The sequence below is a fragment of the Varanus komodoensis genome, unplaced genomic scaffold (genome assembly GCF_004798865.1).
Source record: "Varanus komodoensis strain SLA01 unplaced genomic scaffold, ASM479886v1 scaffold1, whole genome shotgun sequence".
Lineage (NCBI taxonomy): Eukaryota > Metazoa > Chordata > Lepidosauria > Squamata > Varanidae > Varanus > Varanus komodoensis.
Window position 1 is genome coordinate 119,340,780 of NW_025335268.1, and position 24,632 is coordinate 119,365,411.

Below are 24,632 nucleotides of genomic sequence, written 5' to 3' on the forward strand. Positions count from 1 at the left end.
GGGGCCCTGCCTTCAGTTCACACCAACAGTGTTCACTACAGTGCAGAAAGAAAGGTCTTGATCACATGCCTTCTTTGCTTACTGGGCCTTGGCACCAGTTTACGTATCCCTCAACAGCCTATTCTCAGCTGTAGAGATTCAAGCAGCAGTCAAATTTTAAGCATTAATAGCTGCATTCCCATTGGAGAGACACCAGTAATTCCTTCCTCTAATAACTAGGTAATTTAAGAATATTTGTTATCAAATAATATTTTGCTTAATGATGGGGAGGGAGAACAGAGGATCTGGGCTGTAATACTAGCCTAGAGTAGGTTGATTCCTTAAGAAGACACAACAGGAAGTGGATTCACACGAGGCTTTAACTATCTCCCTGGACTTCTTCCTTTGACAGCTGAGTCCTGCCTCTGCTCCTCTGTAAAGCATCAACTTGAAATTGAATCTGCAGTAGACTCCCCCTTCATTTTCTTCCCTTTCATGGAAGGCTAGACTCAAACCTTGCAAACCTGTGTGGACAATCAGCTTCCAATTTTCTCCTTTGCCCACTCATCACACTAAGATCAGAAATTTAATACAAAATCTGCAAGGGACACCCTTCATTTGAAGCACATTAACACAGAGAAAGAAAGAAAGAACAGAGAGTGAAAGTGCACAACTATTCCTGGGTTTAAGGCATTCCCATAAGGCAAATGCGAATACAACAGTGAAAAACACCAAGGGATGAGCAATTTCCTAGCTTACTAGATTAGTATTTCCAATTCATTTTGGAAGAAATATTATATGGCCACATGGAGTATAAATGCACCCTTTGCAATGGCAGTCAGGCCCTTTCTTCCTAAAGCTAGAGTTGAACCTACAAGCTGCTAAGAGAATAGCTGCTGCAGTGCTGGGTGCTCAGCCCAGATTGCAACTTCATTGGCGGATTTCTGAATGGCATCATTTGGAAAACTGTCGAGGTCTAACTCCTCCTCTTCTCCTCCCATGCAAGTGGGAGCATCTTATGTGAACTGCAACAGAAACTAGCCTTTGGGAGAAACCCTGACCCATGAGCCACTGAAATTGTTATCTCTAAATCTGTGGTGAGTGAGGCTGACCTTCATGACAGTGAGCAAAAAAAAAGATGAGAAAGAAAGGAGAGTGGGGGAAAAGAGAGTGAGTAAGAAGCAAAAGGAGGAGGAGAAAAAAACTAACTTGAGATATTCAGGCAACTGGGGCCACTGGCACCTGCAAGAACAGAAATCCCATTAGCTGTTGCTGAGGGCAGAGTTGAGGATATGGCAGAGGAAGGTGAAAAGGCAACATAGAAGTCCCCACTACCGCCTTCAGAACCATGTTTAGAAGAAGAAATTGCAGCACAACACTTGCTACACATGTAGCAGCACAGGGGGTGATATATTAAGACAAGCAGCAGCTACAACCAGGATTATCTCACAGACAATTTTGCTACCACAAAGAGGATAGAAGCTAGATTTTTCCCCACAATGGACATGATAAATGGCTTGGCTTGTTGGCCTGGAAAGACAGTCCCCACTTCTAGCACATATTGCCTTCCGGAGACCAGGTGCCCCTTGCTACATGAACCAGCAGCAGAGCCCTGTGACCACGGCTGAGGTGTCACTCACCCGATCATTTAACAGTGACGTCACCCTGCCCAACCTGTGCCAACTCTACAAAATGGAGCATGAGGGAGCTAGCCATTCAAGCAAGGGCTTGTCTGAAGTAGAAACTATTAAAGTGATACTTAAAGCATTTAACAACAGTAGCCTGATGAATTATGTACTGAGCAAACCCCTTCCTGTCTTTACAGTTGCCCACAGGGATGGCAACTACTACCCTGCTCAGAGTTCAGTTGCTACTGTCTGACCCACAGAGGTATGAAGGTGAGAGTCAGTGGAGGCAACTGAGTGACTCAGACGGTACCATGAATGGCAGAGCTTTCTTGGCACATCTGCTGCCTCCTGATGGCTAGTTGAGAAGACAAAAGGGTGGAAAGGCTGAAAGAAGCGGCTCAGCAATACTAGTCAAGTAGGAGAATTTGTACACAAGCGTGTTCCTCAAGCTGTTGCTTTGCCTGCTTTTTATGCAACTTTTCTTGTACCTGTGCACAGTTCTGTGACTAATTTGGACTACATTAGCTGATGAACTACTGACCTTCCACTAACAGGGTGGAAGTGTTCCCATCCCACAGCTTTATAAGCTGGGTACAAGCTCTGTGAGCCCTGTCCTCTCTCCCATCTGTAAGGCAATATGAGGTAGTGGAGTCCTGGACTCAGAGAAGAGAAAGCGCTGCTGCATGTAGTTCCAGCATAACTAAAGGTTTCCCCTGTGGACATACTTTCACCCCAGATCTACCACAAGCAGGACAAATAATCTGAAAGGGAAGGAATACAGGAGTATCTTTCTAGTTGGAGTCATACAATCAAGCAAAGTCCTCTGTATGACTCAGATGGCTCAGGTGTATCCATAATCCCACCAACTAAGAACAGTGGGATGACGAGTAGTTTCTACTCCAGCAAAGGTGAATGCAATTCCAATCCTGTTTTAGATGAGGGTGAGACACCATCCAAGAAACAGCCAATCTAGAACATGCTGCCTGTTGAAGAGATGCTGTTGCCAGCAGCACCTATCATAACTACAACCTGCTGTAACCCAGGTGATGAAAGGCTCATCAGGAGCCAAATCGAAATAACAGACCAATAGCGTCTGCCCGCTCTGCTGTTGGTCCTTAAACCTGTCAGTGTAAAGGACAAAATTAAACATTATCTTTAGAATATACTATCACTCTTGCCATGACTCAACAGGGCCACAGCCTACCTGGTGTTTGGTAGTTGAGCCGTCTCATTTCAACAGGGTCAGAGGAATGGGCCAGCAGGGAGTCCTTCAGGCCAATGGAATGTTCATCCTTAGAGGTAGGTGAATTGGCCCTTTTCCTAAAGGAAGAGAAGGCAAAGCTTACAAATGGAACCTGGGCTTGGGTCACATGGCAGTGAGCTTCAAGATGGCCTGGTAGAAGACTTAATAATATATCCACTGGAACGTAAGGAAGAACTCATCCCTTCACAGACAGAGTATTACAAAACCTGCAATTTCACCCTGATTCCTTTCTTAGGTACTACTTCCTGTGGTGGAAGAATACGTAAGATTTTCCCAAGTATAAAAAAATATTTTAAGTATGAACAGTTGTAATATAATGGGGTAAGGGCTCTTCAGGGTGAGTTTTATTGGTCCATTAATACTTGTCTTGAATAGATGAAGGCCCCCCAGGCGTGTGTTAATGGAACAATAAAATATACTATTGTCTCTTCATGCTATATTTATGCCTACAGCTCCACCACCCTAGGCTCTTATCCTGGTAGATTTCACTAGCTAAGCAGAGATGAACCAGTCCAGTAATTAAATAGGAGACCTTTACAGGAAATTTTGGGAGGCAAGACAAATTATTGGCAAAATTCACTGGCTATCATTAAAGCAAACAGCCCCATACTGCTTCTTACACTGTAGCTAGAACTGCAATGTGTTTTCTGGGGCAACTAAGAGATAGTTTCTGGGGTAGAATGAGAAAGGGATGCTTTCATTCCAGAAACAGAAATGGCAACCTCTCTGATGGGTACCAAGGAAAATTACACTGCAGCTTATCTTTAAATCTCTTTTACAAAGGGTAAGGTACTCTGGTGCTCTTTCAAGCAAGCCAAAAGCACTGATGATTAACACAGGAGAACAGTTGACAGCACCCTGAAAGGATGTTAATTTGCCTGGTGGCACAAATCCATTTGTTAAAAAGCAGGAAGTGCCACATGGCAGCGTGAGCAGCAAACTACTAGCAACTTACAGCCCTTGGTGGTGCTAGCAGCATCAGGTTGTTCTGGACAGATGCACTGCAGTTATCATGAAACTTAAACAGCTCTCTGTGCTATGCAGAGAAAAGATCTGTTCAACCGATTTAGAAAGTAGTTACATTATTGCAGCATCTAACATAAGAACCTCCCATCAACCCATATTCATGACCCAAGGAGACCAGGATGCAAAGAAGCCAGAAGTTTTGCTTTTACCCCTACTTCCAGATGAAAGTGGACATCACTTCCTTGTACAGCATTATGTCCATATTTGTCAATGAGCAGCTAGGTGCTAAAGTCAGCAACCACTGGGACCTTTTAATATGGCACATGGAACAACTGAGAAAGGCCTTATTGAAAAGGTTTATAGAGCTAATTGATTTTGCCAAGGAACTCAAGTCACTTTGTGACAATGTTACAACCTAGGCCAATTTTGCTTTGAAAGTGACCCAGTTCCTTGAAATCTGGGTAAATCTTGACTGCAAAGTTCTTTATTTAAATCTGACAGAAAACTAAGGCTGTTTCTACATGGAAACTAAGGCTGTTTCTACATGCAGGGTTCCTACTGCTACCAATTAAAAGGCATTGTGCAACTGTTCTATCTTTTTCTCCTTAATGGATTTTCTGTGGTAAGAAAAAAGAGAGGGAAGAATGTTGGGAAAACATAGAATTCCTAGTAGAAGATGACTAATAGTGCCATAAATGCCTTGTCTGGAAATCCCTGCAGTAGAGAACAGTGAAAGAGTTACGCATAGCACAATGACTAGACGAGTGGCACCAGACAGGTCTGGGTGCAAGTGTGCTGCTCTTAACAAGATGAAATTGTGGATTTGAAACAGACATGAAGAGAAAAATAGGGTGTCTACCTTTCTTGTTTGCTAGATCCAGGGCAGCAGAAATGGAAAGAGAAAGCATAGTTACAAAAAATATTAATTCCATGTGCAATAACCCAAAGTTAACCCTTCCCCTCTCTGGCAACTATGCATATTTTACTGGGGTAAAACTTATGTTGGCTTGCTCAGAACTGAGATGGAAGAGTCACTATTTTCAGTAAGCTAATGAGCAGCTTAAAAAAAACTAGCTGGACATTTGTAACCCAGAATATAGATCAGAGCACCTGATACCCAAAGCCTCTTGCATAATCCAAATTACAGAAGCCAGATAATCAACCTAGCACTGCTAAGAAGTATGGGAGCACAAATGCTTATCTGGTGATCGCATTATATTATTGACTATATTAACTGGGGCAACAGCCCCAGTTCACTCGCAGTACAGAGTACTGGAAAGTAAAGTGAAATACAGAGCCTGTTGAATGTGTCCTCCCCTCCGTGTGTCTCCTGCCCTAGTGCTTTGCCTTATTGAACTTTGTCTTGCAGGTAAAGATGAGCAAGGCCTTTGGGTTGCCTCAGAGGGGACTGACTGTGCCCTTGAGTTTGTCATTAGGAAAACATGCGCTTAGAGCTTGTACACTGCCGCACCACAAACACCCTCACACTGTAGAGGCCTTGGCTGTCTCTCACCTTTTGAAGAGCAGGATAGCAATGACAATGATGATAATTAAGATGACAGCCAAGACAGGACCCATCACCCACAGCATCTCTGGTTCGTCCTGCTGTTTTGCTGATACCTCCATCACAATCTCATCTGAATAGGGGCTGGCCGCATACTTCTTCTGTGAGTGGGAGAGAAACGCAGCCAAAATTCATTCATCAGATCCCTTACCCTACATCAGCTCCAGCTTTCCCACTGCCCAGTCCTCCAAGTTGTCCACCTGCTCTCTTTTCTCACTAACCATGAAATTCATGCAAGACACTGTGAAATCCCACCTCCTCCCTGCGGCAAAGAACCACTTTGAACCAGAGAGTGGCCTCCTTCGGTGCCAGAATGGAGTAGTCCAACTGAGAGCAAGTTGCCAGTCTCAGACACACAAAGAGCCAAATTATAGGCTTTGGAGTTGCAGCCAGTTGAGCACTGGGGCTCGCTGTAGTGACTAAGTGGTTTATAATATCTATTATACCAATATAAACACGACATCCTAGGGGGTACGATGTCATGGAACACCTGCCGGGCAAAATGCTGCACATTAAGCAGCAGACCAGCTCATAGCTGTGCTTGAAGCTACAGCTAAGTCTCGAACAGCGAAGGCTTCACAGGGGCTCCTTATAGACAAAGGCTTCTCATTTGAGTTGCTGTTCAGCGAGCAAGAGTGCTTGTTGCCTAACATGTTGCATGTGTGCAATTGGAATTGGCTGGCTCAGTCCTTGGGTATGCTCTAATCATGTTAAAGGAGGAAGCAGGTCAGGAGAGTCACATTCTCTGTTCTTACCGAGAACATCTAAGGCTCCAGCCAAGGGAGCAGCTTACACTGATTGCACTTTTAGCTGCTTCAGCAACTCCTGCTGTTCGAAGGTATGATGGCCTGGAGGCTGAGATCTGAAACAGCCTCTCTGGCTTCAGGCATTTTTGCTGGAGACACAGAACATGTGCCCATGCCTGTCTTTTCTTATACATGTCCAGCAAGAAGCACATGCAGTTAGGTTTGCACCATGACTCACTGTGGGAACCTGGTTCAGTGTGGGGACTCAGTCCTGGAACGTGAGAAGTAGTAATATGTTTGGAGGCAATTTTCATACTACTGAGAATGAGCTGGCTAGGAGAAAGAGAGCCTTTTCAGTGCTGGAAGGCCATCTGGAGAATGTCTTCCTCACAAAGGCTTGCCTGGTTCCCACATGGTGGTCTTTTCCGTGTCAGGGGAAGACATTTTTTATTGTTTCAAGCACTCTGGGGATTGTTTTTGTGCTTCCAGATCTTTCCGATGTTGCCTGTTCTGGTTTTATTATGCACTGCTGCCGGTTTTATCTTGTTGTTTCATGAACTTGTTTTATCTTGCTTTTATCTGACTTGATTTATCATCTAACTGCCTTTTCTATTTTTATGTTTTTAATCTGCACGCCATCCAGAGAATTTAGGTTATTGGGCTGTTTAACAACATAAGAAATAAATAAAATAAGAATACATTCCCAAAGTTCTAGGACTTTTCTAAGAATTATTGGTGATAGTCATTGGCTGTCATTAAACTAAACAGCTCTGTATAATACTGCTTTTTACTCTGTAGTCAACTCCTGGCACTTCTTGATTCAGAAATGAAACATGCTAAATGAGAAAATAATCTGTGCTCTGCAATAGTTCTTTCAGCAATGCTCATTTATGATATTGTAACAACATTCAGTCAGGGTTGCCCTATGTACCAAATATGCCAAAAAGAGGGGAGGCTTTAATGCAGGAGTGAATGAACTGTTTCCCTTTGTATTGGCTTACAACTCCCATGACCTCTCATCACCAGAATGCTGGCTAGGGTTGATGGAGATTGTGGGCCAAAACATTTGGAGTTGTATACGTCTGCCCTAAGGTAAGGCAAGGATGACCAAGCTGAACTCTAAGCTGGAACTTGCGACTTGGCACAGGAGCTAGAAAGGGCCAGCAGGGAATGTGAGGGGAGCAATAAAGCTTAACTACAGAACAGCTGCCACCACATCACAAAATAAAATCAGGTGCCTGGAGAATTTGTTCTGCTGGTTATAGAGTTCTTTTGCATACTCTCTCTTGTATGTGCAATCCCTAGCCTCATGGCACAAGCAAAAATCCACTGGTTGTTCCAAGGCCTTCAGCTTTCCTGCCTGATAACTGTATGTTTGCTGAGTCCACTACACAAGTACTTGGACCAGGTGAGTAATGAAGCATTTGACCAGCTCTAATGAGCCATTGCAAGTAAATGAGGCTGAAAGTGAGAGCCCCAGCACAGGGCAGAACAGAAGGGCCAGAGTGTCTTCATTATGGCTGGATGTTATTTACACATTCACAGCAGCAGCAACATTACTTACCCTTTTCTCTCCCTCATTCATACTGGTTTGCAGCAATGGATAATTCTAAATAATACAGAGGTGGGGGAAGTGAAAAAAATGCAAAAGATGGATCTATTTTTTCCCCTCTGATCTGCCAGGTCCTTAAGTACACAGGCAAAAGAGGCAAGGAGAAGGATGAAAGCTTTGGATATGTAACTTCTACAACGTTTATTATTATCAATACTCCTCAATGCCACTTCTGAAATAGCTCTATCAGGCAATGCCCAGTCCTCTCTCCTCAAGTTCCTTACCGTATCACCATCTTCTAGAGAAGCCAACACAAAACAACGGTAACTCAGGTCTTCTGAAAGTGGCTTATTATAGAAGCCTTTATAGTTCTTTTCGTCCCCCAAGACAAAGGTGTCTGGCAGTTCATCCATTTGGGCAGCAATGTAGGGCTTGAGGTGTTCTGCTTGCCGACGCTGACGTCTGTCTGGGGTCCCTTGGTTTATGGCCTCAAGTAACTGGGTAGCAAAATAAAGCCCTTAAGAGAAAAAGCTATGAAAGGTGACACTGTATTTCCATAAGGGAAACTTGCAAATCAGGTAAATAGCTCAGGATGGCCCAGATATTCCTTACTGTAATGAATTCCCTAAGGCTTTCTCCAGGATTCCACAAATTAACATCTCCTCCCTTGTCAGCATAATTATTAGCCTGCACAGGATTTGAGTGTTTAAGCAAAGTATTGTTCTAGGATTCTAATGCAACTTTTGATTTCCCCCCCAACATAATCTATTTTAGGCAGTGTTTCATGAAAAATAGTACCTTGTATAAAAAGTTGCTAGTCTTAAACATTTAAAAAGAATTTTGAAGTGTGTAGTGGCCTTGGATAGTGGGTAAGCAGTAGCCATGTTTTTGTGGGCTTCCTAGTCAGCATGAAGAAAATGAGGCAATGGCTATGCATGATCTACAAATGTATCTTTAGATGCTCAGGGGTTGGAACTGACAGTTAAGCAGAGTTTGGGACCTATCCCCGCAATTCCAAATCTACGTTATAGGCTGCAGTAAAATGTACAAAAGGGAAAGGCAGGTACTCCCAGCTCACATCTTGCAGGGCTGCAGCCAAGCTTTATGTAAAGCATATATGGCGCTAACAGATTTCTTGGAACATTGAGAGAAAAAATGACAAATTTCATAGTCATCCATAAATTCAAGAGAAAGAAAATAAATGCACCAAAATTCAATTACATTGTGCAGAAAGGCTCTCAGATGTTAAAAGTGTTTTTCTAATGAATAAAAATGAATGCTAGGCTCTGACTACTGGGCTCTGAATTTCTAATTCAAAATGAAGGAGGAGGCATAAAATACATTTCCCACAAAAATGTGCAGGGGCAAATAGGGAGCATCAGAGCAGCTGTGGTGCTACGAAGACAGAAGCTGCAACTGCATTTGGAAAGGAGGCCAGTGGCTTGTAACCTCACCTGGAGTGGTGTCCCTGCTCTATACCCTTTTTTAAATAACTAATTGTCTAAATTCTAACTTTTGAGGTAAGATACACACACGTGCACATGCACTCTGCCATATCTAAGCTTCAGTTTCAGTATTCAGAGAAATGGTACAACGCAGCCTGAGGATGAAAGGAAATGGTATGTGATTCATAAATGTGACAAGTCCTCAGGGAATCCCATGTTAGCGGCCTCTTTCAGGCTAAGCCGGTGAAAGTTCTGCAGGCAATTTTGAGAAATGGTTAGAGTTGAGCGTGGAGATCAGGGGTAGTTGACAAACTCATCATTGTCAGGGTGGGAGAAGATGGCACCAAATACAGCTGTTTCCGGGGAATAATCCTACACAGGCAAAGAAACCCCAAGTCTTCTACTAGCCTTCACAATATCACAGCACTGGCATCATTGCCTATATAATCCTCCCAACTCAGTTCATATGTGCAGGTTAGTTTCTTCAACATCTGCTTCCCATACTCTGTACAAAACATGTGGGAGCAAATTTTGACACTAGCAGGTTTCTTTCTTCTCCTACCTGATCCAGTTCCATCTCATCTGGAGTCCTCAAACTGGAGGAAAGTATGTTGCTTGTGTGGTCAATTGGCACAACCACAATGTAGTACCACCTGGAAAACAAGAGGATGGAAGGGATGAGCCCTACTACAGACCACCTTGAGGTTGTATTTAATGTTAGTCTGAATACAATTCATTTCAATGAATCTATGAGGAGGATTAAAGTGGAATACAACCCTTGGCAACCCTGCAGCTCTCACTTGCTACCTTCAATTCATTTGCACTTTCCACTTTGTGTCAGTCTCTAAGCTGTTGGTATCTATTACACTAATGAGGTCAGAAGACCAGTCTTTAGTGGAATCATGCCAGAGACTGGAAGGAGAAGTGCATCACTGAGTTCCTATTTCAGCGACCACAAACACAAATGCAGCTTCAAAAGCCTCCTACAGGGATTTAAAATAAGTAACTGTTCAACATTATAGAAGGTGCATTCTGGGTCCTTTCAGAGAAAAGGGGGGATTATGGCTTTATGATCCTACACGTTATGGTTTTGTGGATCTAATTTTCACAGAAGGGTAACAAAGCACAGAATGGTAACCTAAGAGCAAAATCCCAAATAAAGCACCATTTCAAGTCCATATGCCCGTTATCAGCAACCTATTTCCACTACAAAGTCTTTAAAGTACTTGGTAGGTGAATTCACAGCACAATCAAATCCTATAACATTTGACACAGTTCCCAAAGATATCACCACATCTTATTGTGTATGGAAAAATCTCATGACTCTGCAGGGACTTAATAGAGTCCTATCTTCTACCCCTAAAACAAGATAGAGCCTGACACCCTGCTCTCCTTTGGCAAAACACAGCACCAGGCCAGTAAGCTGAGCAGAATTATAGAAATGGAATAAATATACCTGACTGGCACAGAAGTCTTCACTCTGGGGAGAGTGATGGTAAATTGCCCATTATGGATATATTTGTATGTGGAAATGGGCTTGCTCTGAAGGACATCAGGTGCTGTCCGGATGAAGACCCGATGCTGCAATGCCCCAGCACTGCTTCCTCGGTTTGTGAGTGCAAAGGAGTAGTTGGTGTCTGGCTGTAGGTCACTGATCAGCTTCTTCATGGAGTGGCCATCTACCTCCACAGTCTGGCCATTGTATAGAATCTGAAAGCAAGCAACACATTCTTAGAAGCCAAGCTATAGGTGTCCTTGCCCGGAAAAAGGCAAGGTAAAGGGGTAAAAGAATGAATTTCATCTTCAAATTGTCACCACTTGGTATAGGTCTTTTTTGCTATCTTCTCATTACATGAGTGATTAAAGAAGCTGACCTCTTACTGAGTGAAATTATTGCTACTTTGAATAAGTACAATTATATGACCATAGCTGCTGAGTTTTAATTGTAATTTTGGCCTGATTTTAGTATAGAAATGGAAGAAATTTTAATCCAAAATATGGTAGCAACACTGCTAACTGTGATTGGCTGATTCAGTAATATTAGAAACACAGAAACAGAGCGAGACAGAAGCTGCCTCCCGGGCCATCTAGCCTGACCCCCGGCTCTAGCCGGCTCCGCTCATGACATGCCTACCATGTGCATGTCTAGCCAATGTTCTTTCTTCTACCTTGCCTACCAGTTCAGTATTGCCCATTTAAATGTGCTAATATTCAGAGTCCTGTAAGCCCTTAATAACTTGAGACTAAGTTACCTGAAGGAGCACCTTCTCCTGTACATATCTATGCAGGCACTAATGTCATCTTCTGAGACCTTTCTCATGTGCCCATGCCAAATGAAGCAGATGGCTACTAAGGAGTGGCAGAACCTGGCTGTGGAAGGCCTTCCACAGAGAAGCTAACCTGACATGTACATTGTGGAGTTTTGGTGCTTGATTTAAGCTCCTTTCATCTCCCCCTCAGTCTTAAAGGTTCCCCAACTTTAAAATGGTGTTAGTGATTTTCAGATCCTTGCTCATGTTCTCTAATGTTAGAAATATTTTGGCTTTATTATGAAGCAGTTTTCATCCATTTTAGAAAAATTACCCACTGAGTTCTGACTATTGGGCAGCATAGGAATTTAGTAAATAAATTATACTTTCAAGGGTCTGAAATATGGCCCTGCCTGAAATTTAATGGTTTATGTTTACCTCTAAGCAAAGTTCTAGTGGTGCGACTCAAAGTGTGCAGTGCGGTGTGTTGGTTAAGAGTGCAGGACTGAGATTCAGGTGACTTGGGTTCCAGTCCTTGCCTTGCCATGGAGCCTACTGGGTGACTTTGGGCCAGTCACAGACTCTCAGTCTAACCTACCTCAAACAATTGTTGTTGTGCAGATGAGACTGAGAGTATGAGGAGGAGAATGCTGTAAGTCACTTTCTAAGGGAAAAAAAGCAGGATATAAAACAAACAAATAAATAAATCTAGATGTAGAAGTGCTGGCACCTGAGTTTCCAGTGGGGATAGTGGGATGATAAAGCAGGTACCAAACAGAAGGAAACATGCATGCTAAGCAGAATTTATCTCAGCTCCCTTTCTTTCTACACATTCTGTTTTATGGGATTTGGTCATTTCCTGCTTCCATCCTTGAAAATCCTAAGTGTGTCCCAATGCTTCAGTGTAGCCTTCTCTCCCTAATCCTACTTTATTCCTAGCATTCTATAGTCTACTTATTTCAGAAGTGTGTTCCTCTCCTCTCCGTTTACAAAGAACATCCTCCAGCAATGGAAAGCTAGTAGTACTGAGGATGTGCTCACTCGGGAATCCTTGGTGCATTGGAGATGTGACTGAGAAACAGCTCCTGTGGGATTTGCAGGATTTCAGTCCAGCAACAGAAGCAGATTTTGTTCCTGTACCCTCAGTGTTTCTCCCTACGAACAACAAACTGGTTCTCTGGAATGTTTGCTGGCTCTGCTCATTCCTCACGGAATCTTCAGAAACAAATGGCTGCCAAACAGAAGTTTTCCATGTTCACTATCAGGGTCACAAAGTGCAGCCAACACTGTACAGCATCAGTTCTCTACCAGAATCCTTATATGGAGGAAAGCTCTTCAAATGTTCATATCTGATCCTTAAGAATCAAATCTGATATTGACATAATTCCCCTCTAACACCAGTGTGTGAGTGAGTGAGGGAGGGAGGGAGGGAGGGAGAAGCCATAAACAACTCAGAGTTGTTAACTGAAAGTGGAAATGATGGGAGGCAACAAACTTGTTGCTTGACTTGCCTCCACCAATTTCCAGGTCAAAGAACCTAGGAACTGCAACATGACATGCAAAATTGGTCACTGTGTTAAAGCAGCAAAATCAATCTCCAAGATGGATCTATTACTAAACACTTGCCAAGGCCTAAATTATGGGATAAAAGCCAAGGCTGCTAGTCCAAAAATATTCTGCTTGTGCCCTCATGAAAATGTCTAAAAATCAGGTCTCATTCCCACAAAAGATTTAAGTTCAATGTGCATTTTAATAATCAAATGGAGGCAGGCAAACAGGTCTTTTAGATCGGGGATGACATCAGGTTCTGGTTGCAACAAGAATTTCATCATAACATCTCTTTCTCACTACATAAAACCAGATGTCTTTTTGCAGGGACTTTATCTCCTGGACCAGATGAAGCAACAACTCTTCCCCGAGGAGAACTGAAAGTCTCATTATTGATTTTTAGTAGAGAAATTTCAGAGGTCTCAGTTCATCCCCAATGAAAATACCATGAGATTTAGCCTGTGCCTCAGTATTCACAAATCAGAACAATATCCATTTTAATTAAATGTTAAAAAGAAAGTTGACACCCTTTGGGATGTAGATTTAGTGTGAGACTGTTTATCAAGTGTAGATAATGCTAATTGTTCCCATGGAGATTTATCAGTGGTGCTTGTAATTATTAGACTTTGGCCTGGCATCCAGTGTGCTTGAATTAAGCAGGAAGCCACAGAGGAGAGGGACCTGTTTACAAAGTTCCCATTCCTGGAGTTCACAGCTGCTTCTGGGCAGGCACTCCGTTGGTCCTTGAGCATGGCCTGGACATCTCATATTCTCAGATGCAAGAGCAAAGCTCATTTACACCCCTTGCATTTGCATGGCTGCTCCTCAGCTAGCACATCACTTACACCATCTGCTCTAGGGTCCCATTGTGGCCAAGCTGCAGTAGCAGCTGCTGTTGACTCAGCAGCCTCAACTATGGCAATCACACCACACCTTATGAAGCCCACACCACACAGCACTTGTGATAATTCATTAGCTCTACCAGGATCATGTGACCACAGAGCGCTGGAAATATGTCCAAAGAACAAACCATTTATACTAAAATTCCCCTTATGACATTGCTAGCAAGAAGGCTTATCAGTTTGTATAATGTCGCTAGAAGATATAGCAAAAGCATTTATATATTGTAGTGTCTTGTGTTGGAGCAGCCCCTCTGCTCTGCCCTAACAGAAGCCAGCGCCAAAATACTTCATGAACAAGCCCTCCAGAAGGATTTGCCCAGAAATTCAGAGATTTGGCCTCCTAACTGTAGTCTGCTCAAAGGATTCCTTTAAACCAGGCAGTCCCCCAACAAAAAGAGAAAAAAAAGAGAAACAAATGAAATGTAGAGTTTATGGAGTGTTACAAAACACGTAAAGGGTCAAATTCAGTTTGAGAGTGAAAAGCTCCAAGAATAGCAAGATAAGTTTTGCTTGCTTAGTGCTGCTGAGAGCTATGTAGTGATTTGTTACCAGATTTCAGTAGCAAAAAAGTTCTTTTAAAAAATCCCTTCCTAGTGGCCCCTAGGTTTCTGCAGTTTCCCACCTCTGCTTTAACTGAGTAGGTGCTGTTTTCTTATAAGCTGCCAATGCAACTGGGGCAATGTTTCTGTGAGCCAGCCACTTTCATGTTTATTGTATTGACTATTACATTTACCTCCTCTTTTTTTCCACCAAGGTACCCAAGGCAGCTTGCATGATCTCCTTCTTCTCCATTTTATCCTCACAACAACCCTGTGAGTTAGGTTAGACTGTGAGTCAGTGACTGGCCCAAAGTTACCTAGTGAGCTTAATGACTAAGTGTAGACAAGAACTAGGATCTTCAAAGTCCCAGTCCAACACTCTAACCACTATACTACACTGGTTCTTGCCAGCCCTGACCACAAAATCCTCCCCTACCCATTCAGGAGCAATTAACAGAAACCCTCCCCCTTCTATATAGGTACAGCTATGCTTGAGAAGCCTCTGTGATTCCATCTTCATGATCAGCAAGAGGACTAAGGAGTTTTGCCTGGGAAAGCAAGTTTATTTTAATCTATTCTTAGAAGACTTGCCTAACTGCTTGTTTTATCATACTTCAGTGAACCAGACTAAAGGAGATGGAAAGGTGAAAGTAAGAGCTCTGCACTAGCTCATGTTTCTTATCCTGACATCAAATCTCCAGGGTATCTTACTAACTTAATATCCTTATAAACATGGAATAGGTGAATACAAAACCCCTGTTACAAACCCCGTTTGAGGAAACCTGACACAGACTTTTATCCAGGCAGGAAACTGCTTTATACTGAGTCAAAGCATTGATTCACCTAGCTCAGTATGGCACTAATGGGTAGCAGCTCTCCTGGCGTTTGGGAAGAATTCTCTTCCCAGCCTTACATGGGGATGCCAAGAAGTGGACCCAGGATCTTCAGTATGCAGTGTGTGTGCTCTACCACTAACCCTTGGATTAGACCAAGTCTTTCTGGAAGAATATAATCACTACCCTTGGATCAGACCCCAATCCATGACAGTAATATTTTCTTACCTTGAAAGGTACTGCAGATTTATAAGAGTCTGGCACCTCCCAACTAAGTAGCACTGATGTTTTCATCACAGCACTGACACGGAAGTTCTTTGCAAACACTGTAATCAGATAAACTACTTTTAGGTGTCCCTTGGGGGGGCAACAGGAGACAATGAACCTGCATCAGTCCTTCCGCCCATCCAAGCAGCAGCACAACTGATGATTTCTGCTAGAGAAGTCACCTCTTTCACATCTTAGGAGGCCATCCGAGCTTTTCAAATGCCTTCCAAGTGCAAATGTACTCTTTGGGCATGCAGACATGAGGTTCAGATTGAGCTGTCACCTTCCACTTTCCCCACTGATTCTTTGCCACAATCAAAAGATTCCAGTTACTAGGTGCTGGCTCTTCAAGCAAAATCCCCTTTGAAGGTCACAACAAAGCAATTGTGCCACAGTTCTCAGATGCAAACAGAAAATGGCTTTTGTGTTCAAAAGAACAAAAGCAATCACACAACTCCTCTACTTGCTCCTCTTCCCCACACCGTGTCCCTACTTAGAAGACCAGTGGGTCAAGACTGACCAGGCCACCCTGACCCATACACTGGCTTAGGGCTTCACAATAGGAGGTGCTTACCTTGTTCCATTGGCATTGTCCTGGATTGAATACTGGGACTGAGGGGCCCAGCTCCTTTGCTAGTGTGCGCTCTAACTTTGATGTCATAGGTTGTGTCAGGTTTGAGGTTGGCCAGGGTGATGCTTGTTTCCTTAGTAACATTGGTCAAATTCTGCTGGCTGTTAATGTCTCTGTACACAATTGTGTAGTTGGTTATTTTTCCATTCCTCTCGGCCAGCAGTGGTGGATTCCAGGTCACTTTAGTGGTAGAAGTGGTCAGCCCGACCACATGTAGGTTCTGGGGGAAGCCACTTGGCACCTCTTCTGCAGTAGTGATTTCCTTCTCAAACTCCTCCCCAGGACCAACCCTATTTTTGGCAGACAACTTGAAGATGTAGGTGGCACCCTTGTAAAGGTTGGACACAGTGTGGTGATGGACATTCTTCCCAAAGTTGAGGACAGTCATCTTTTCCTCATCAGCACGTTTGTATTGTAGCATGTATCCCAGGAGCTCCCCGACCATCTCTCTGGGTGGGTGCCAATTGATTAAGGCTGTATTCATGGATGTAGTACTAATCATCATGTTAGGTTTGCCTGGGACTGTAGGACAAAAACAGGGTGACATGCTGTTGGTAGCAGAGAGCATTACTGGAGTCACTCACCCAAGCAGGTTAAAAGCTTAGTTACATCTTGACAAAAATTAAGTGGTATAGCCTTTCCTGGTCTTACCAGTTCAGGCTGAGCATGAAAGATCACAGTTTTGACTGTTCCTCTATATAAAAAACTCTGAACTCACTAAAGTGGCACATTTGGGAGAGACTCGCTTAATGAGCTTCTCCCTGATATGCTAGGTTTCCATAGGAAGGAATTTTTTTGGCACAAGCAACAACCAAAAATACAAGCCACAACCTACAGTTTGAAGTGTTTCAGTCCAGGAAGTATTGTATTATATTGCATTTCTGAACATGCAGTTTAACCTCTAAGTTTCTAGTTTCTTACATTACAGTTTCATAAATCCCAGAAAATCATACTGAAAATGACAATTTCTGTACTGTTAGTTATAAACTATATTTAATATAATTTTGTTTGCAGAAATTGCCCTATTTGTTCATGAAATTTAACTTTCTTTGGTTAAAAATCCTGAGGTGAAAACTCTAGGATTGTAAAGTATCAAAATTAACACAAGATAAAGGCAAAGCCCACAGTTCCAGTTAGTGATGACTGTGTGTGTCTCTTGGCAAGATTCTGCAGGAATGCTGTCAAGTACCATATTTTGTGAAAACGTTTTTGACTGCAGAACTAGAGCACTTGTAAACACTGTCCTGTAGGGTGTGAGTAGGTGAGGCATGAAATTCAGAAGGAGGCAAGTTATTTAAGCTATTAACAACTATGGATCCCTTATGCCTATAGCTTAAATTATTCCTAATGTAGCAGTTCCCAACACTGCACCCAATGGACACTGTCTTCTCAAATCTCAGTGTATCTGCCCCACCAATCCCTGAACTCTGGCATTTTCAGAAAGGTGTGCAGACAAAGCCAACCTGGATAGTATGATAAAAAAGAGACAAGTACTGTTATAAGATAATGAATTCTGGCTATCATAAAATTCTGCAGAGATGCCCAGGCTCAGATTCTGAATCTCTGCTAGCGGGATACAGGCAACATTCATTGCAATTGTTATAATTTCACCACCTGTGCAAGCAGTTGAGCGAGCATAGCATGCTGTTTGCAATCAAAATGTACTGTGTTTAAGCTGATGAACTGGTTCCTGCTAAGAATGTTGATGTGATGGCTGAGCTGCAACTGGATTCTACATCTTATACGCATAGCACAAATTAAGGGCTGCTCCCTTTAAAGCTTTATACCTGCTGTATAAAATGGATAGTTTCATGTCTTAGTTCCACCCACCACAGACACATCTTTTTCCCAAATCAGGTAAGATTGGCATGTAAATCTATTAATAGAAAAACTATTCAGGTATCAGCAAAGCGAGAAGATAATCATTAGTTTGTGCTTGACTGTGGCACCAGAATCAATAGAAACCTTGTACTCCACATATGGCTGAGTAGATTTGGCTAACTCATGATGAAGTTTTCATGTGAGTGCTATAAAAACAGGGTTATATCACAATTAGAGTATTACAGTGTACAAAAAGGCTAAGACCTTTTTATTTAAACAATATTTTAACAACTCTTAATAATATCTATAGATTTTAATTTTGCAGCCAGGGTGATTCTGGGTTTTTAATTGTATTATTTTACTATGTATTATGTTGATTTATTTTATGTGAGCTGTCCCGAGGCTATAAGTGATGGGACGGCATATAAAAATTCTAAATAAATAAAAATAAATAATACTTTACGTGGGGGTACCTCTGAAAGGTGTCCAGTAGATTGAATTGCTAACTATTATACAGCATTGGGATCATATTACACCTATCCTGAAAGACCTACACAGCTTAGGACTTGCCTATCTAATGGACTGCCTCTCTTGCTATGAATATGAAGTATTAATGTCTGCACGAAAAGTGTATTTGAGGGCAGAAACCCATCTTCTGGGAACACATTAAAGAGCTTCCTTCTATGTTGTCCCCAGTCTATGAAATGTGCTCCCTCAATAATTACAATTCCCCCTCCACGTAATTTCTTGGCCTTTAAAAAGGATGTGAAGATGCATCTTTTCCATTTAGCTTTTAAAAAGTGTGGTTTATAATTGTTTTAATGACCTTATTTTATGGTTTGTTTTAAATTTTTTCATGCTGCCTTGAAAACTTTTTTAACATATAAGGCGAGATAGAAATGTTAATAAACAAACAAATAAATAAATAAAATGGAATGTTTAGCAGATGACATGTTAGTTGGAAACTAAGTTAATAGGGTGATCAGAACTGGTATCACTGCATGAAATAAGGAAGGGAAGGACTCCGTGCTTCTGACAAGAGCAGGAGCACAGAGTGCAGTTCCAAGCAAAAGTGGAAAGCAAGCACACGTTCCTATGGAACAATCATGTAATCCCGTGTCACAGACTAATCTGACATTCACTCAAACTGCCCAGTCAGTGGATAAAAGAACTAGTCTGACTAGTCTGAACCTGTCCTTGCATGTGAGAACAAGCCTCCAAAGAGCCCAAATCAACACTATCCTCCCATGCCTGACCTAGGCCATTAACATTTCTGGAGACACCTTCTAGATGAGTGAACTTTGAAAACCAACCCAAATGGAATTTGACAAATCCAAGGACAGGGGTTGGCAGTAGTTTCATCCAATGTCTCCAGAGTTTATATGTGTGGACACATAAAGTCCAAATCTGCACACTGTCTGAATCTGAGCAGCTTTCCAAAACATCAGAAGACTGCCAGAAACAAACCTCAAAAAAGCACTGTTCATTGCCTGATTAGGAAATAAAGTAAGACTGCAGCTCCAAATCCTGAGTAGGCCAGACAACTGTGTTCTCACACTGACCCATGTGAACTTATGTGTGTATCCCTGTGAGGCATTCTCTCCATCTGTTTGCTGCCTCTTGTTTAGAGAAGTGTTTAGAGCATGGTTGAGAAACATATTCTTCTGTCCAGATGCATTCATTTCTACATCTTTGACACCTTCCCTCTGTAGCACAGGAAGTTGTCAAGGAACAAGAATGAGAAGAGAAGCTTGTGATCTTGGCATTACATTCACCCAGGACAAATTTTGCCCATGCATTTAGTCTCTAGCTAGGAAAATACATATCCTAATGTGACTGCAATGGATGGACAATTTTTTTCTCTCTCTCATATAATATTAGGACTGCAGACAATTTCAGGATTGGAATTGTGATCAGGACACATAGCCCTTCATTATATTATGGAATATATTACCAGAAATGGTAACACTGGTTACTAGCTTATGTATCTTTCAAGAGTAGTATTTTCACAGTTCATAGCAGATGGAACTGCCGACAACTATTAGCCATGATAGTTACACGGAAGTTTTACTTGCATGAGAAGTCTAGCTCTGAATCCAGATGCTTGGGATAATCAACAGGCAATGGCCATTGCTTTTCTGCTTTGCTTATGATTCTCCAGAGACATCTGGTTGACTGTTATTAGGCAGAGAAAATTAGACTACATGGAAATCATCTCTAAGTGGGAAAACTGTAGCATATGCAGTGGTAGCAAGGCATTTCTTCTATGGTATAATCCATCAGCAGATAGTCTGCAAACCTGGGAATGTCAAAGTTGCCAATCCTTTTCATCTTTCTGACTCCCTGAAGATTAAATGCTTGCCAGTCCATTATCCCCCAGGGTCATCAATAATTTGGGAGGTCAAAATATCCAAACAGACTTGCCCACAAAGGATGCACTGTAGTGTAACTGGCTCACCTGCTTCACTTGTAGTTATCACCTTGGCCTTGCTGCGAGCCCCGTCCCCTTTAGTAGTATAGGCTGCAATGTTGATAGAATAGGTAGTTTCAGGAAAAAGGCCTCCTATGATGGTTTCCTGTGGGAAACAAGAGATCTTTAGCTCTTGAGAATCAGAGAACAGCACAGCTGGAAGGGGCAAGTTAGGGAATCAGTTCCAACCCCCTGCTCAGTGCCTCAGGTACTGAAGCAATGACTATAGACACATTCCCATCTCTCCGCTATTTGTGAAAGACTAGTTTAGTTTCAAATCACACAAGGAGGAAACCAGTTTAAGAGATTATTTTGGATCCAAGGCCTTCCACCTCTTAAAGCTATGTGCTCATCACTGACCAGAAGTGAAACTATCCTCTGCATTTGAAAATATGTGTCTGATCACTTGAGGCTACCCTGTTGATGCCAGAAACTGGGAAGTTTGCTGACCTTTGTGAAATAGGTCAAGTTACTTTTGCCCATACAGTACTTTAGTTGTACTTCCCTTGCAACTGTCTTTACCAGAATATTTCATAAAGTACCACATCATCTTATATCACACAAAAGAATGCACCTAATGTTCTTCTAATATGGATAGAAATGGAGAAGTTTAATGGCATATCTAGAGCACCTTGAGAAATTCCACGATTTTAACTAGCACTGCACTGTGATGGTAGTTAGCTGTACTCTGAATTCTAGACAATTGCCTAGCATATTATTATGGACAACCAACTCTACCCCTTCAACAGCAGCAGATATGGAGCCAGCACAACACAGCTGTTCAAAGCAGGAGAGGAAGAACAACTTTATCTAACTCTACAACTGAACTTGTCACCAGTCTGAGGATCAGGAGCTGCTGAGTAAATATACCAGCAAGAAGAGAGCAGCCTGACTGCAGTTGGCTCATTGGCAACACACCACATACCATTCTAAAACAAGCTGTTCTTCTACCTCTTTTTCCTCCACTTTTCTTCCTCTGCATATCTTGTAAGCCTGAGTCCAGGAAGGGTCTGTGTCTTATTTTCACTTAACAAATTGCCTTCTGGCAGCACTGTGTACTGAATTTTAATTGGTGTGAGCCACTTATGGATGAAATTTTTAATCGAAAGGTGGGATCAAATGTAACAGGTTCTTCAAATCAAATGACCACAAACAAGCACAAGATTTTTGCAATGCCTGGCAGGTAGGACTGCTGTTGCCGAAACAAACAACTGAGGCATGATTCAGTTCTGCTTTGTTCACAGTGCTGCCAGGTAACCGTAGATATATGAGCAAAAGACAACAAGCACTGGTCTTGTCTTTCGCTCATGCATGTAGCCCCACATTACAAGAAAGTAGCAGCACTTCTCTCAGAACTAACAAGGAGGGTTAACAGCAGTATGACAGAACAGAGGTCTGCAACTGATTTCACTTTTGCCAATGGATCATAGTTGGTAGATCTGGGAACCATTTGCCATAACATGTTCATTCAAGGTCATTCACGAGGGCCTTGTTCCTTCAAAATGTAACTGCTCATACCACAGACAGCAGAGATAACTAAAAATAATGGAGGGCGACAGAATACTCTTTCAAAAACAAAGACTGAAGGATAGGAGGTGCCACTTTTGCCTCCTCAATCATCTTCGCACATCTCTGAAAGCAGGGGCAAGTAACATTTGATGAAAGCCAGGTCTAAGACTTTGCATGGTCTCATATACCTTTTCCATCCTATAGGCAAATTAGGTCCATTGCCCAGGAATCCCTGGAGAATGTCTGTTTGACAACAACCTTTAGTGGCATTCCACTAGAATGTCAGTCATGAATTCTGTGTAACGGGAACTTGCTGGTGGAAATGACCATTCAACATAGAAATGTGATATAAATCATAACCTTGAAGTAGTTTGTGCAATGACGGATTGGAAAGATTTCTTCCTTGGGTTGTTAGGGTTGTTTCATTAGCTGCCACAGAACTGTTAGCATTTCCCCAATCACTTTAGAACTGTGTACTGGGCTTCCTGTTTGATTGCCCAGGTTTCACCCCCATCAAACCCAAATGATACTTTCATTGTTTTTATTGGCAAGCCCAATTAACAAGGTAGATTAAAAGACACCAGTCAGTATGACACCCAAATCAGAGTACAAATCAGACTCCTGTTTCTCCCCTGCAGTTTGTGTGAGTGAGCCAAATCAGCCAATGACAATAAATGGAAATGGAGGAAAATACTCACACACACAACACCACAGGCTAAAACATCCCCAAAAGATGTACTTATCACTAAAGTCTACACAGGGGGAAGTTTTCACATAGGGAAGAGCATGCCGCTGGGATAAAGCAAGGGAAGATAGAGGAGAGGTAGAAGGAGGATGGGGAAAGGAGAGAGGTACCCAACCAATAGCATAGGGCTGTCACAGCAAACCCCTTAAGCAAAAACTTCTAAGAGAAAAAAGAAGCCACAGTAAGGTATATAATTGAATCACTCACTTTCCAAAGGTAATTTTCAAGCTTGTTCCTCCAAATTTATATTCTAAAATTACTTGGAAAAAATGAATTTAACTGTTTGAATGTGATTGTTTTCTTATTATAGCCTCTGTTTCAACCAAAGGTCACAGCTGAGAAAGCAGGGCGTTTTTCATGACTGGGATCAATGAGGTTTAAAGATTATAGATCTGACTCTGCCATGTAACGAGCTAGGGACTGTAGAGAGTGGGCTGCTCCCCCTGCATCTGCCTGAAATTGCATTGCAACAAGCTGGAAATAAAGATTATGGAAAATGTCAATTGCTTTTCTGCATTTAGCAGCAATCTAAATGCCAATTTGCTCAGGATTTGCGGCTGGTGAAAGCTTCGCAAAGCAACTCTCCAGAACCATTTGAGGATTGACGGGGATGTTTTGACAGCACTATGCACACAGATTTCACAAGATGATCCTCAGACCCTTCTGATCCAAACACACACACTTACAAATGGTACTTACGTGGTCAACAGAGTCCTTAACCCTCAACTGACGGGGGACAGGAAGGAGAAAAGAAAATGGAGACAGAGTAAGGGAATGATGATGACAAAACTATGGATTATTAACACATGCACACACAAGATTTGGTACTAGCTGGATCAAAGTGGATGTTCTGTTTTCTTCCAGAAGCTTCTCTGAAAATGGTCATGCACATTGGTTATACCTTGGGAACCAAGACTCCTTTTCCCATCTCTTCATCCCCTTGACCCTCCCAGAACCAGACAGAACTACCCTTTGTAAGATGGCAAAAGCTGAAACACAAGGTGCAGTTAGCAGAAAGTAAGTTTTACTGAACACAATTGGACTTACTTCCAAGTAAAAATGGAAGTAAGTTGGGCATATACCAGGCTATTTGAGGTATCTGTGTCATTTACAGGCTGCCTAGTCCATTTTATTACTCTTTCTAAATAAGAGCAATAAAGAGATGAACAGGAAGGAGCCTATTTGAAGATAATATGCAGTGATCCTGTGGTAGAAAACTAATGCAATCCTAGGAAAGAGGACACAAAAATGCCATCATGATGTGCTGAGGTTGGGCAAATCCTGAAGCAGGAGACTCACTTCAGTGAATAGTTCTCACTCAACCTCAGCTCAGTCTTCCCAACCCAAACTCTTGTATCCTTGGTGAAAACAAGCAATAGCTGCAAGTGTGTCAAGATAATCTTCCTCAGGACTCAGCTAGAGAAACAACTCGTGCATTACCATAATCAAGTTCTATGTTGGTCATAATAGTTCAAATTCCTGCTAAGAACACATTGCATGTTACACAGCAAGCTGATTTCTGATGCACAGCATCTACTCACCTCTTTGCTTTCCAAAGAAACATGCCCATGTTCTGAAAGAGGATTAATCAGCATTCAAACCCAACACACCCCTGGCAGGCTAATGCTTACTACTGAACTATCTGACTTCTATGGTCACTTTGCTGCAATTTGCTCTGTAGCAAATGAAGATTTAGCAGTAATACGGATGTTTTTACTGTTTGCTAAGTGCAGAAGGAAGTTGCCAAAATGTGAGTGCCAGGCTTGCTATGGCACTTTTCAACAGCAATGGCTGTTGTGGATTGCTTTTCCTCCATCTCAGCAAAACATGTTTATCACTATCCATTTCCATTCATTAGTAGCATTTTAACAAATGTGTGATTGTATTTTATGAATGCTTGGTTCTAAAATTATAGAAATAATGCTTTTTAAATGCTTAACCAACAACTAGGGGAAGTGGGGAAGGTGGAAGGGG

At 42.2% G+C, this 24,632-nt stretch overlaps 1 protein-coding gene across 3 annotated transcripts in view; it reads right to left on the reverse strand.

The window, feature by feature from the left end:
• PTPRF (protein tyrosine phosphatase receptor type F) overlaps window positions 1-24,632 on the reverse strand; it is a 607,591-nt gene that overhangs the window by 34,275 nt on the left and 548,684 nt on the right. The window contains exons 14-23 of one of the 3 annotated variants that reach the window (XM_044442786.1): window positions 23,358-23,384; window positions 20,393-20,510; window positions 16,057-16,635; window positions 15,444-15,541; window positions 10,601-10,854; window positions 9,707-9,797; window positions 7,984-8,196; window positions 5,351-5,502; window positions 2,812-2,927; window positions 1,189-1,221 (exon numbers count right to left, since the gene is read on the reverse strand). In XM_044442786.1, coding sequence (XP_044298721.1) covers window positions 1,189-1,221; window positions 2,812-2,927; window positions 5,351-5,502; window positions 7,984-8,196; window positions 9,707-9,797; window positions 10,601-10,854; window positions 15,444-15,541; window positions 16,057-16,635; window positions 20,393-20,510; window positions 23,358-23,384 — 1,681 coding nt within the window. The remainder of the gene's footprint in view (window positions 1-1,188; window positions 1,222-2,811; window positions 2,928-5,350; window positions 5,503-7,983; window positions 8,197-9,706; window positions 9,798-10,600; window positions 10,855-15,443; window positions 15,542-16,056; window positions 16,636-20,392; window positions 20,511-23,357; window positions 23,385-24,632) is intronic. The other 2 variants (XM_044442787.1, XM_044442788.1) reach the window with 2 other exon arrangements.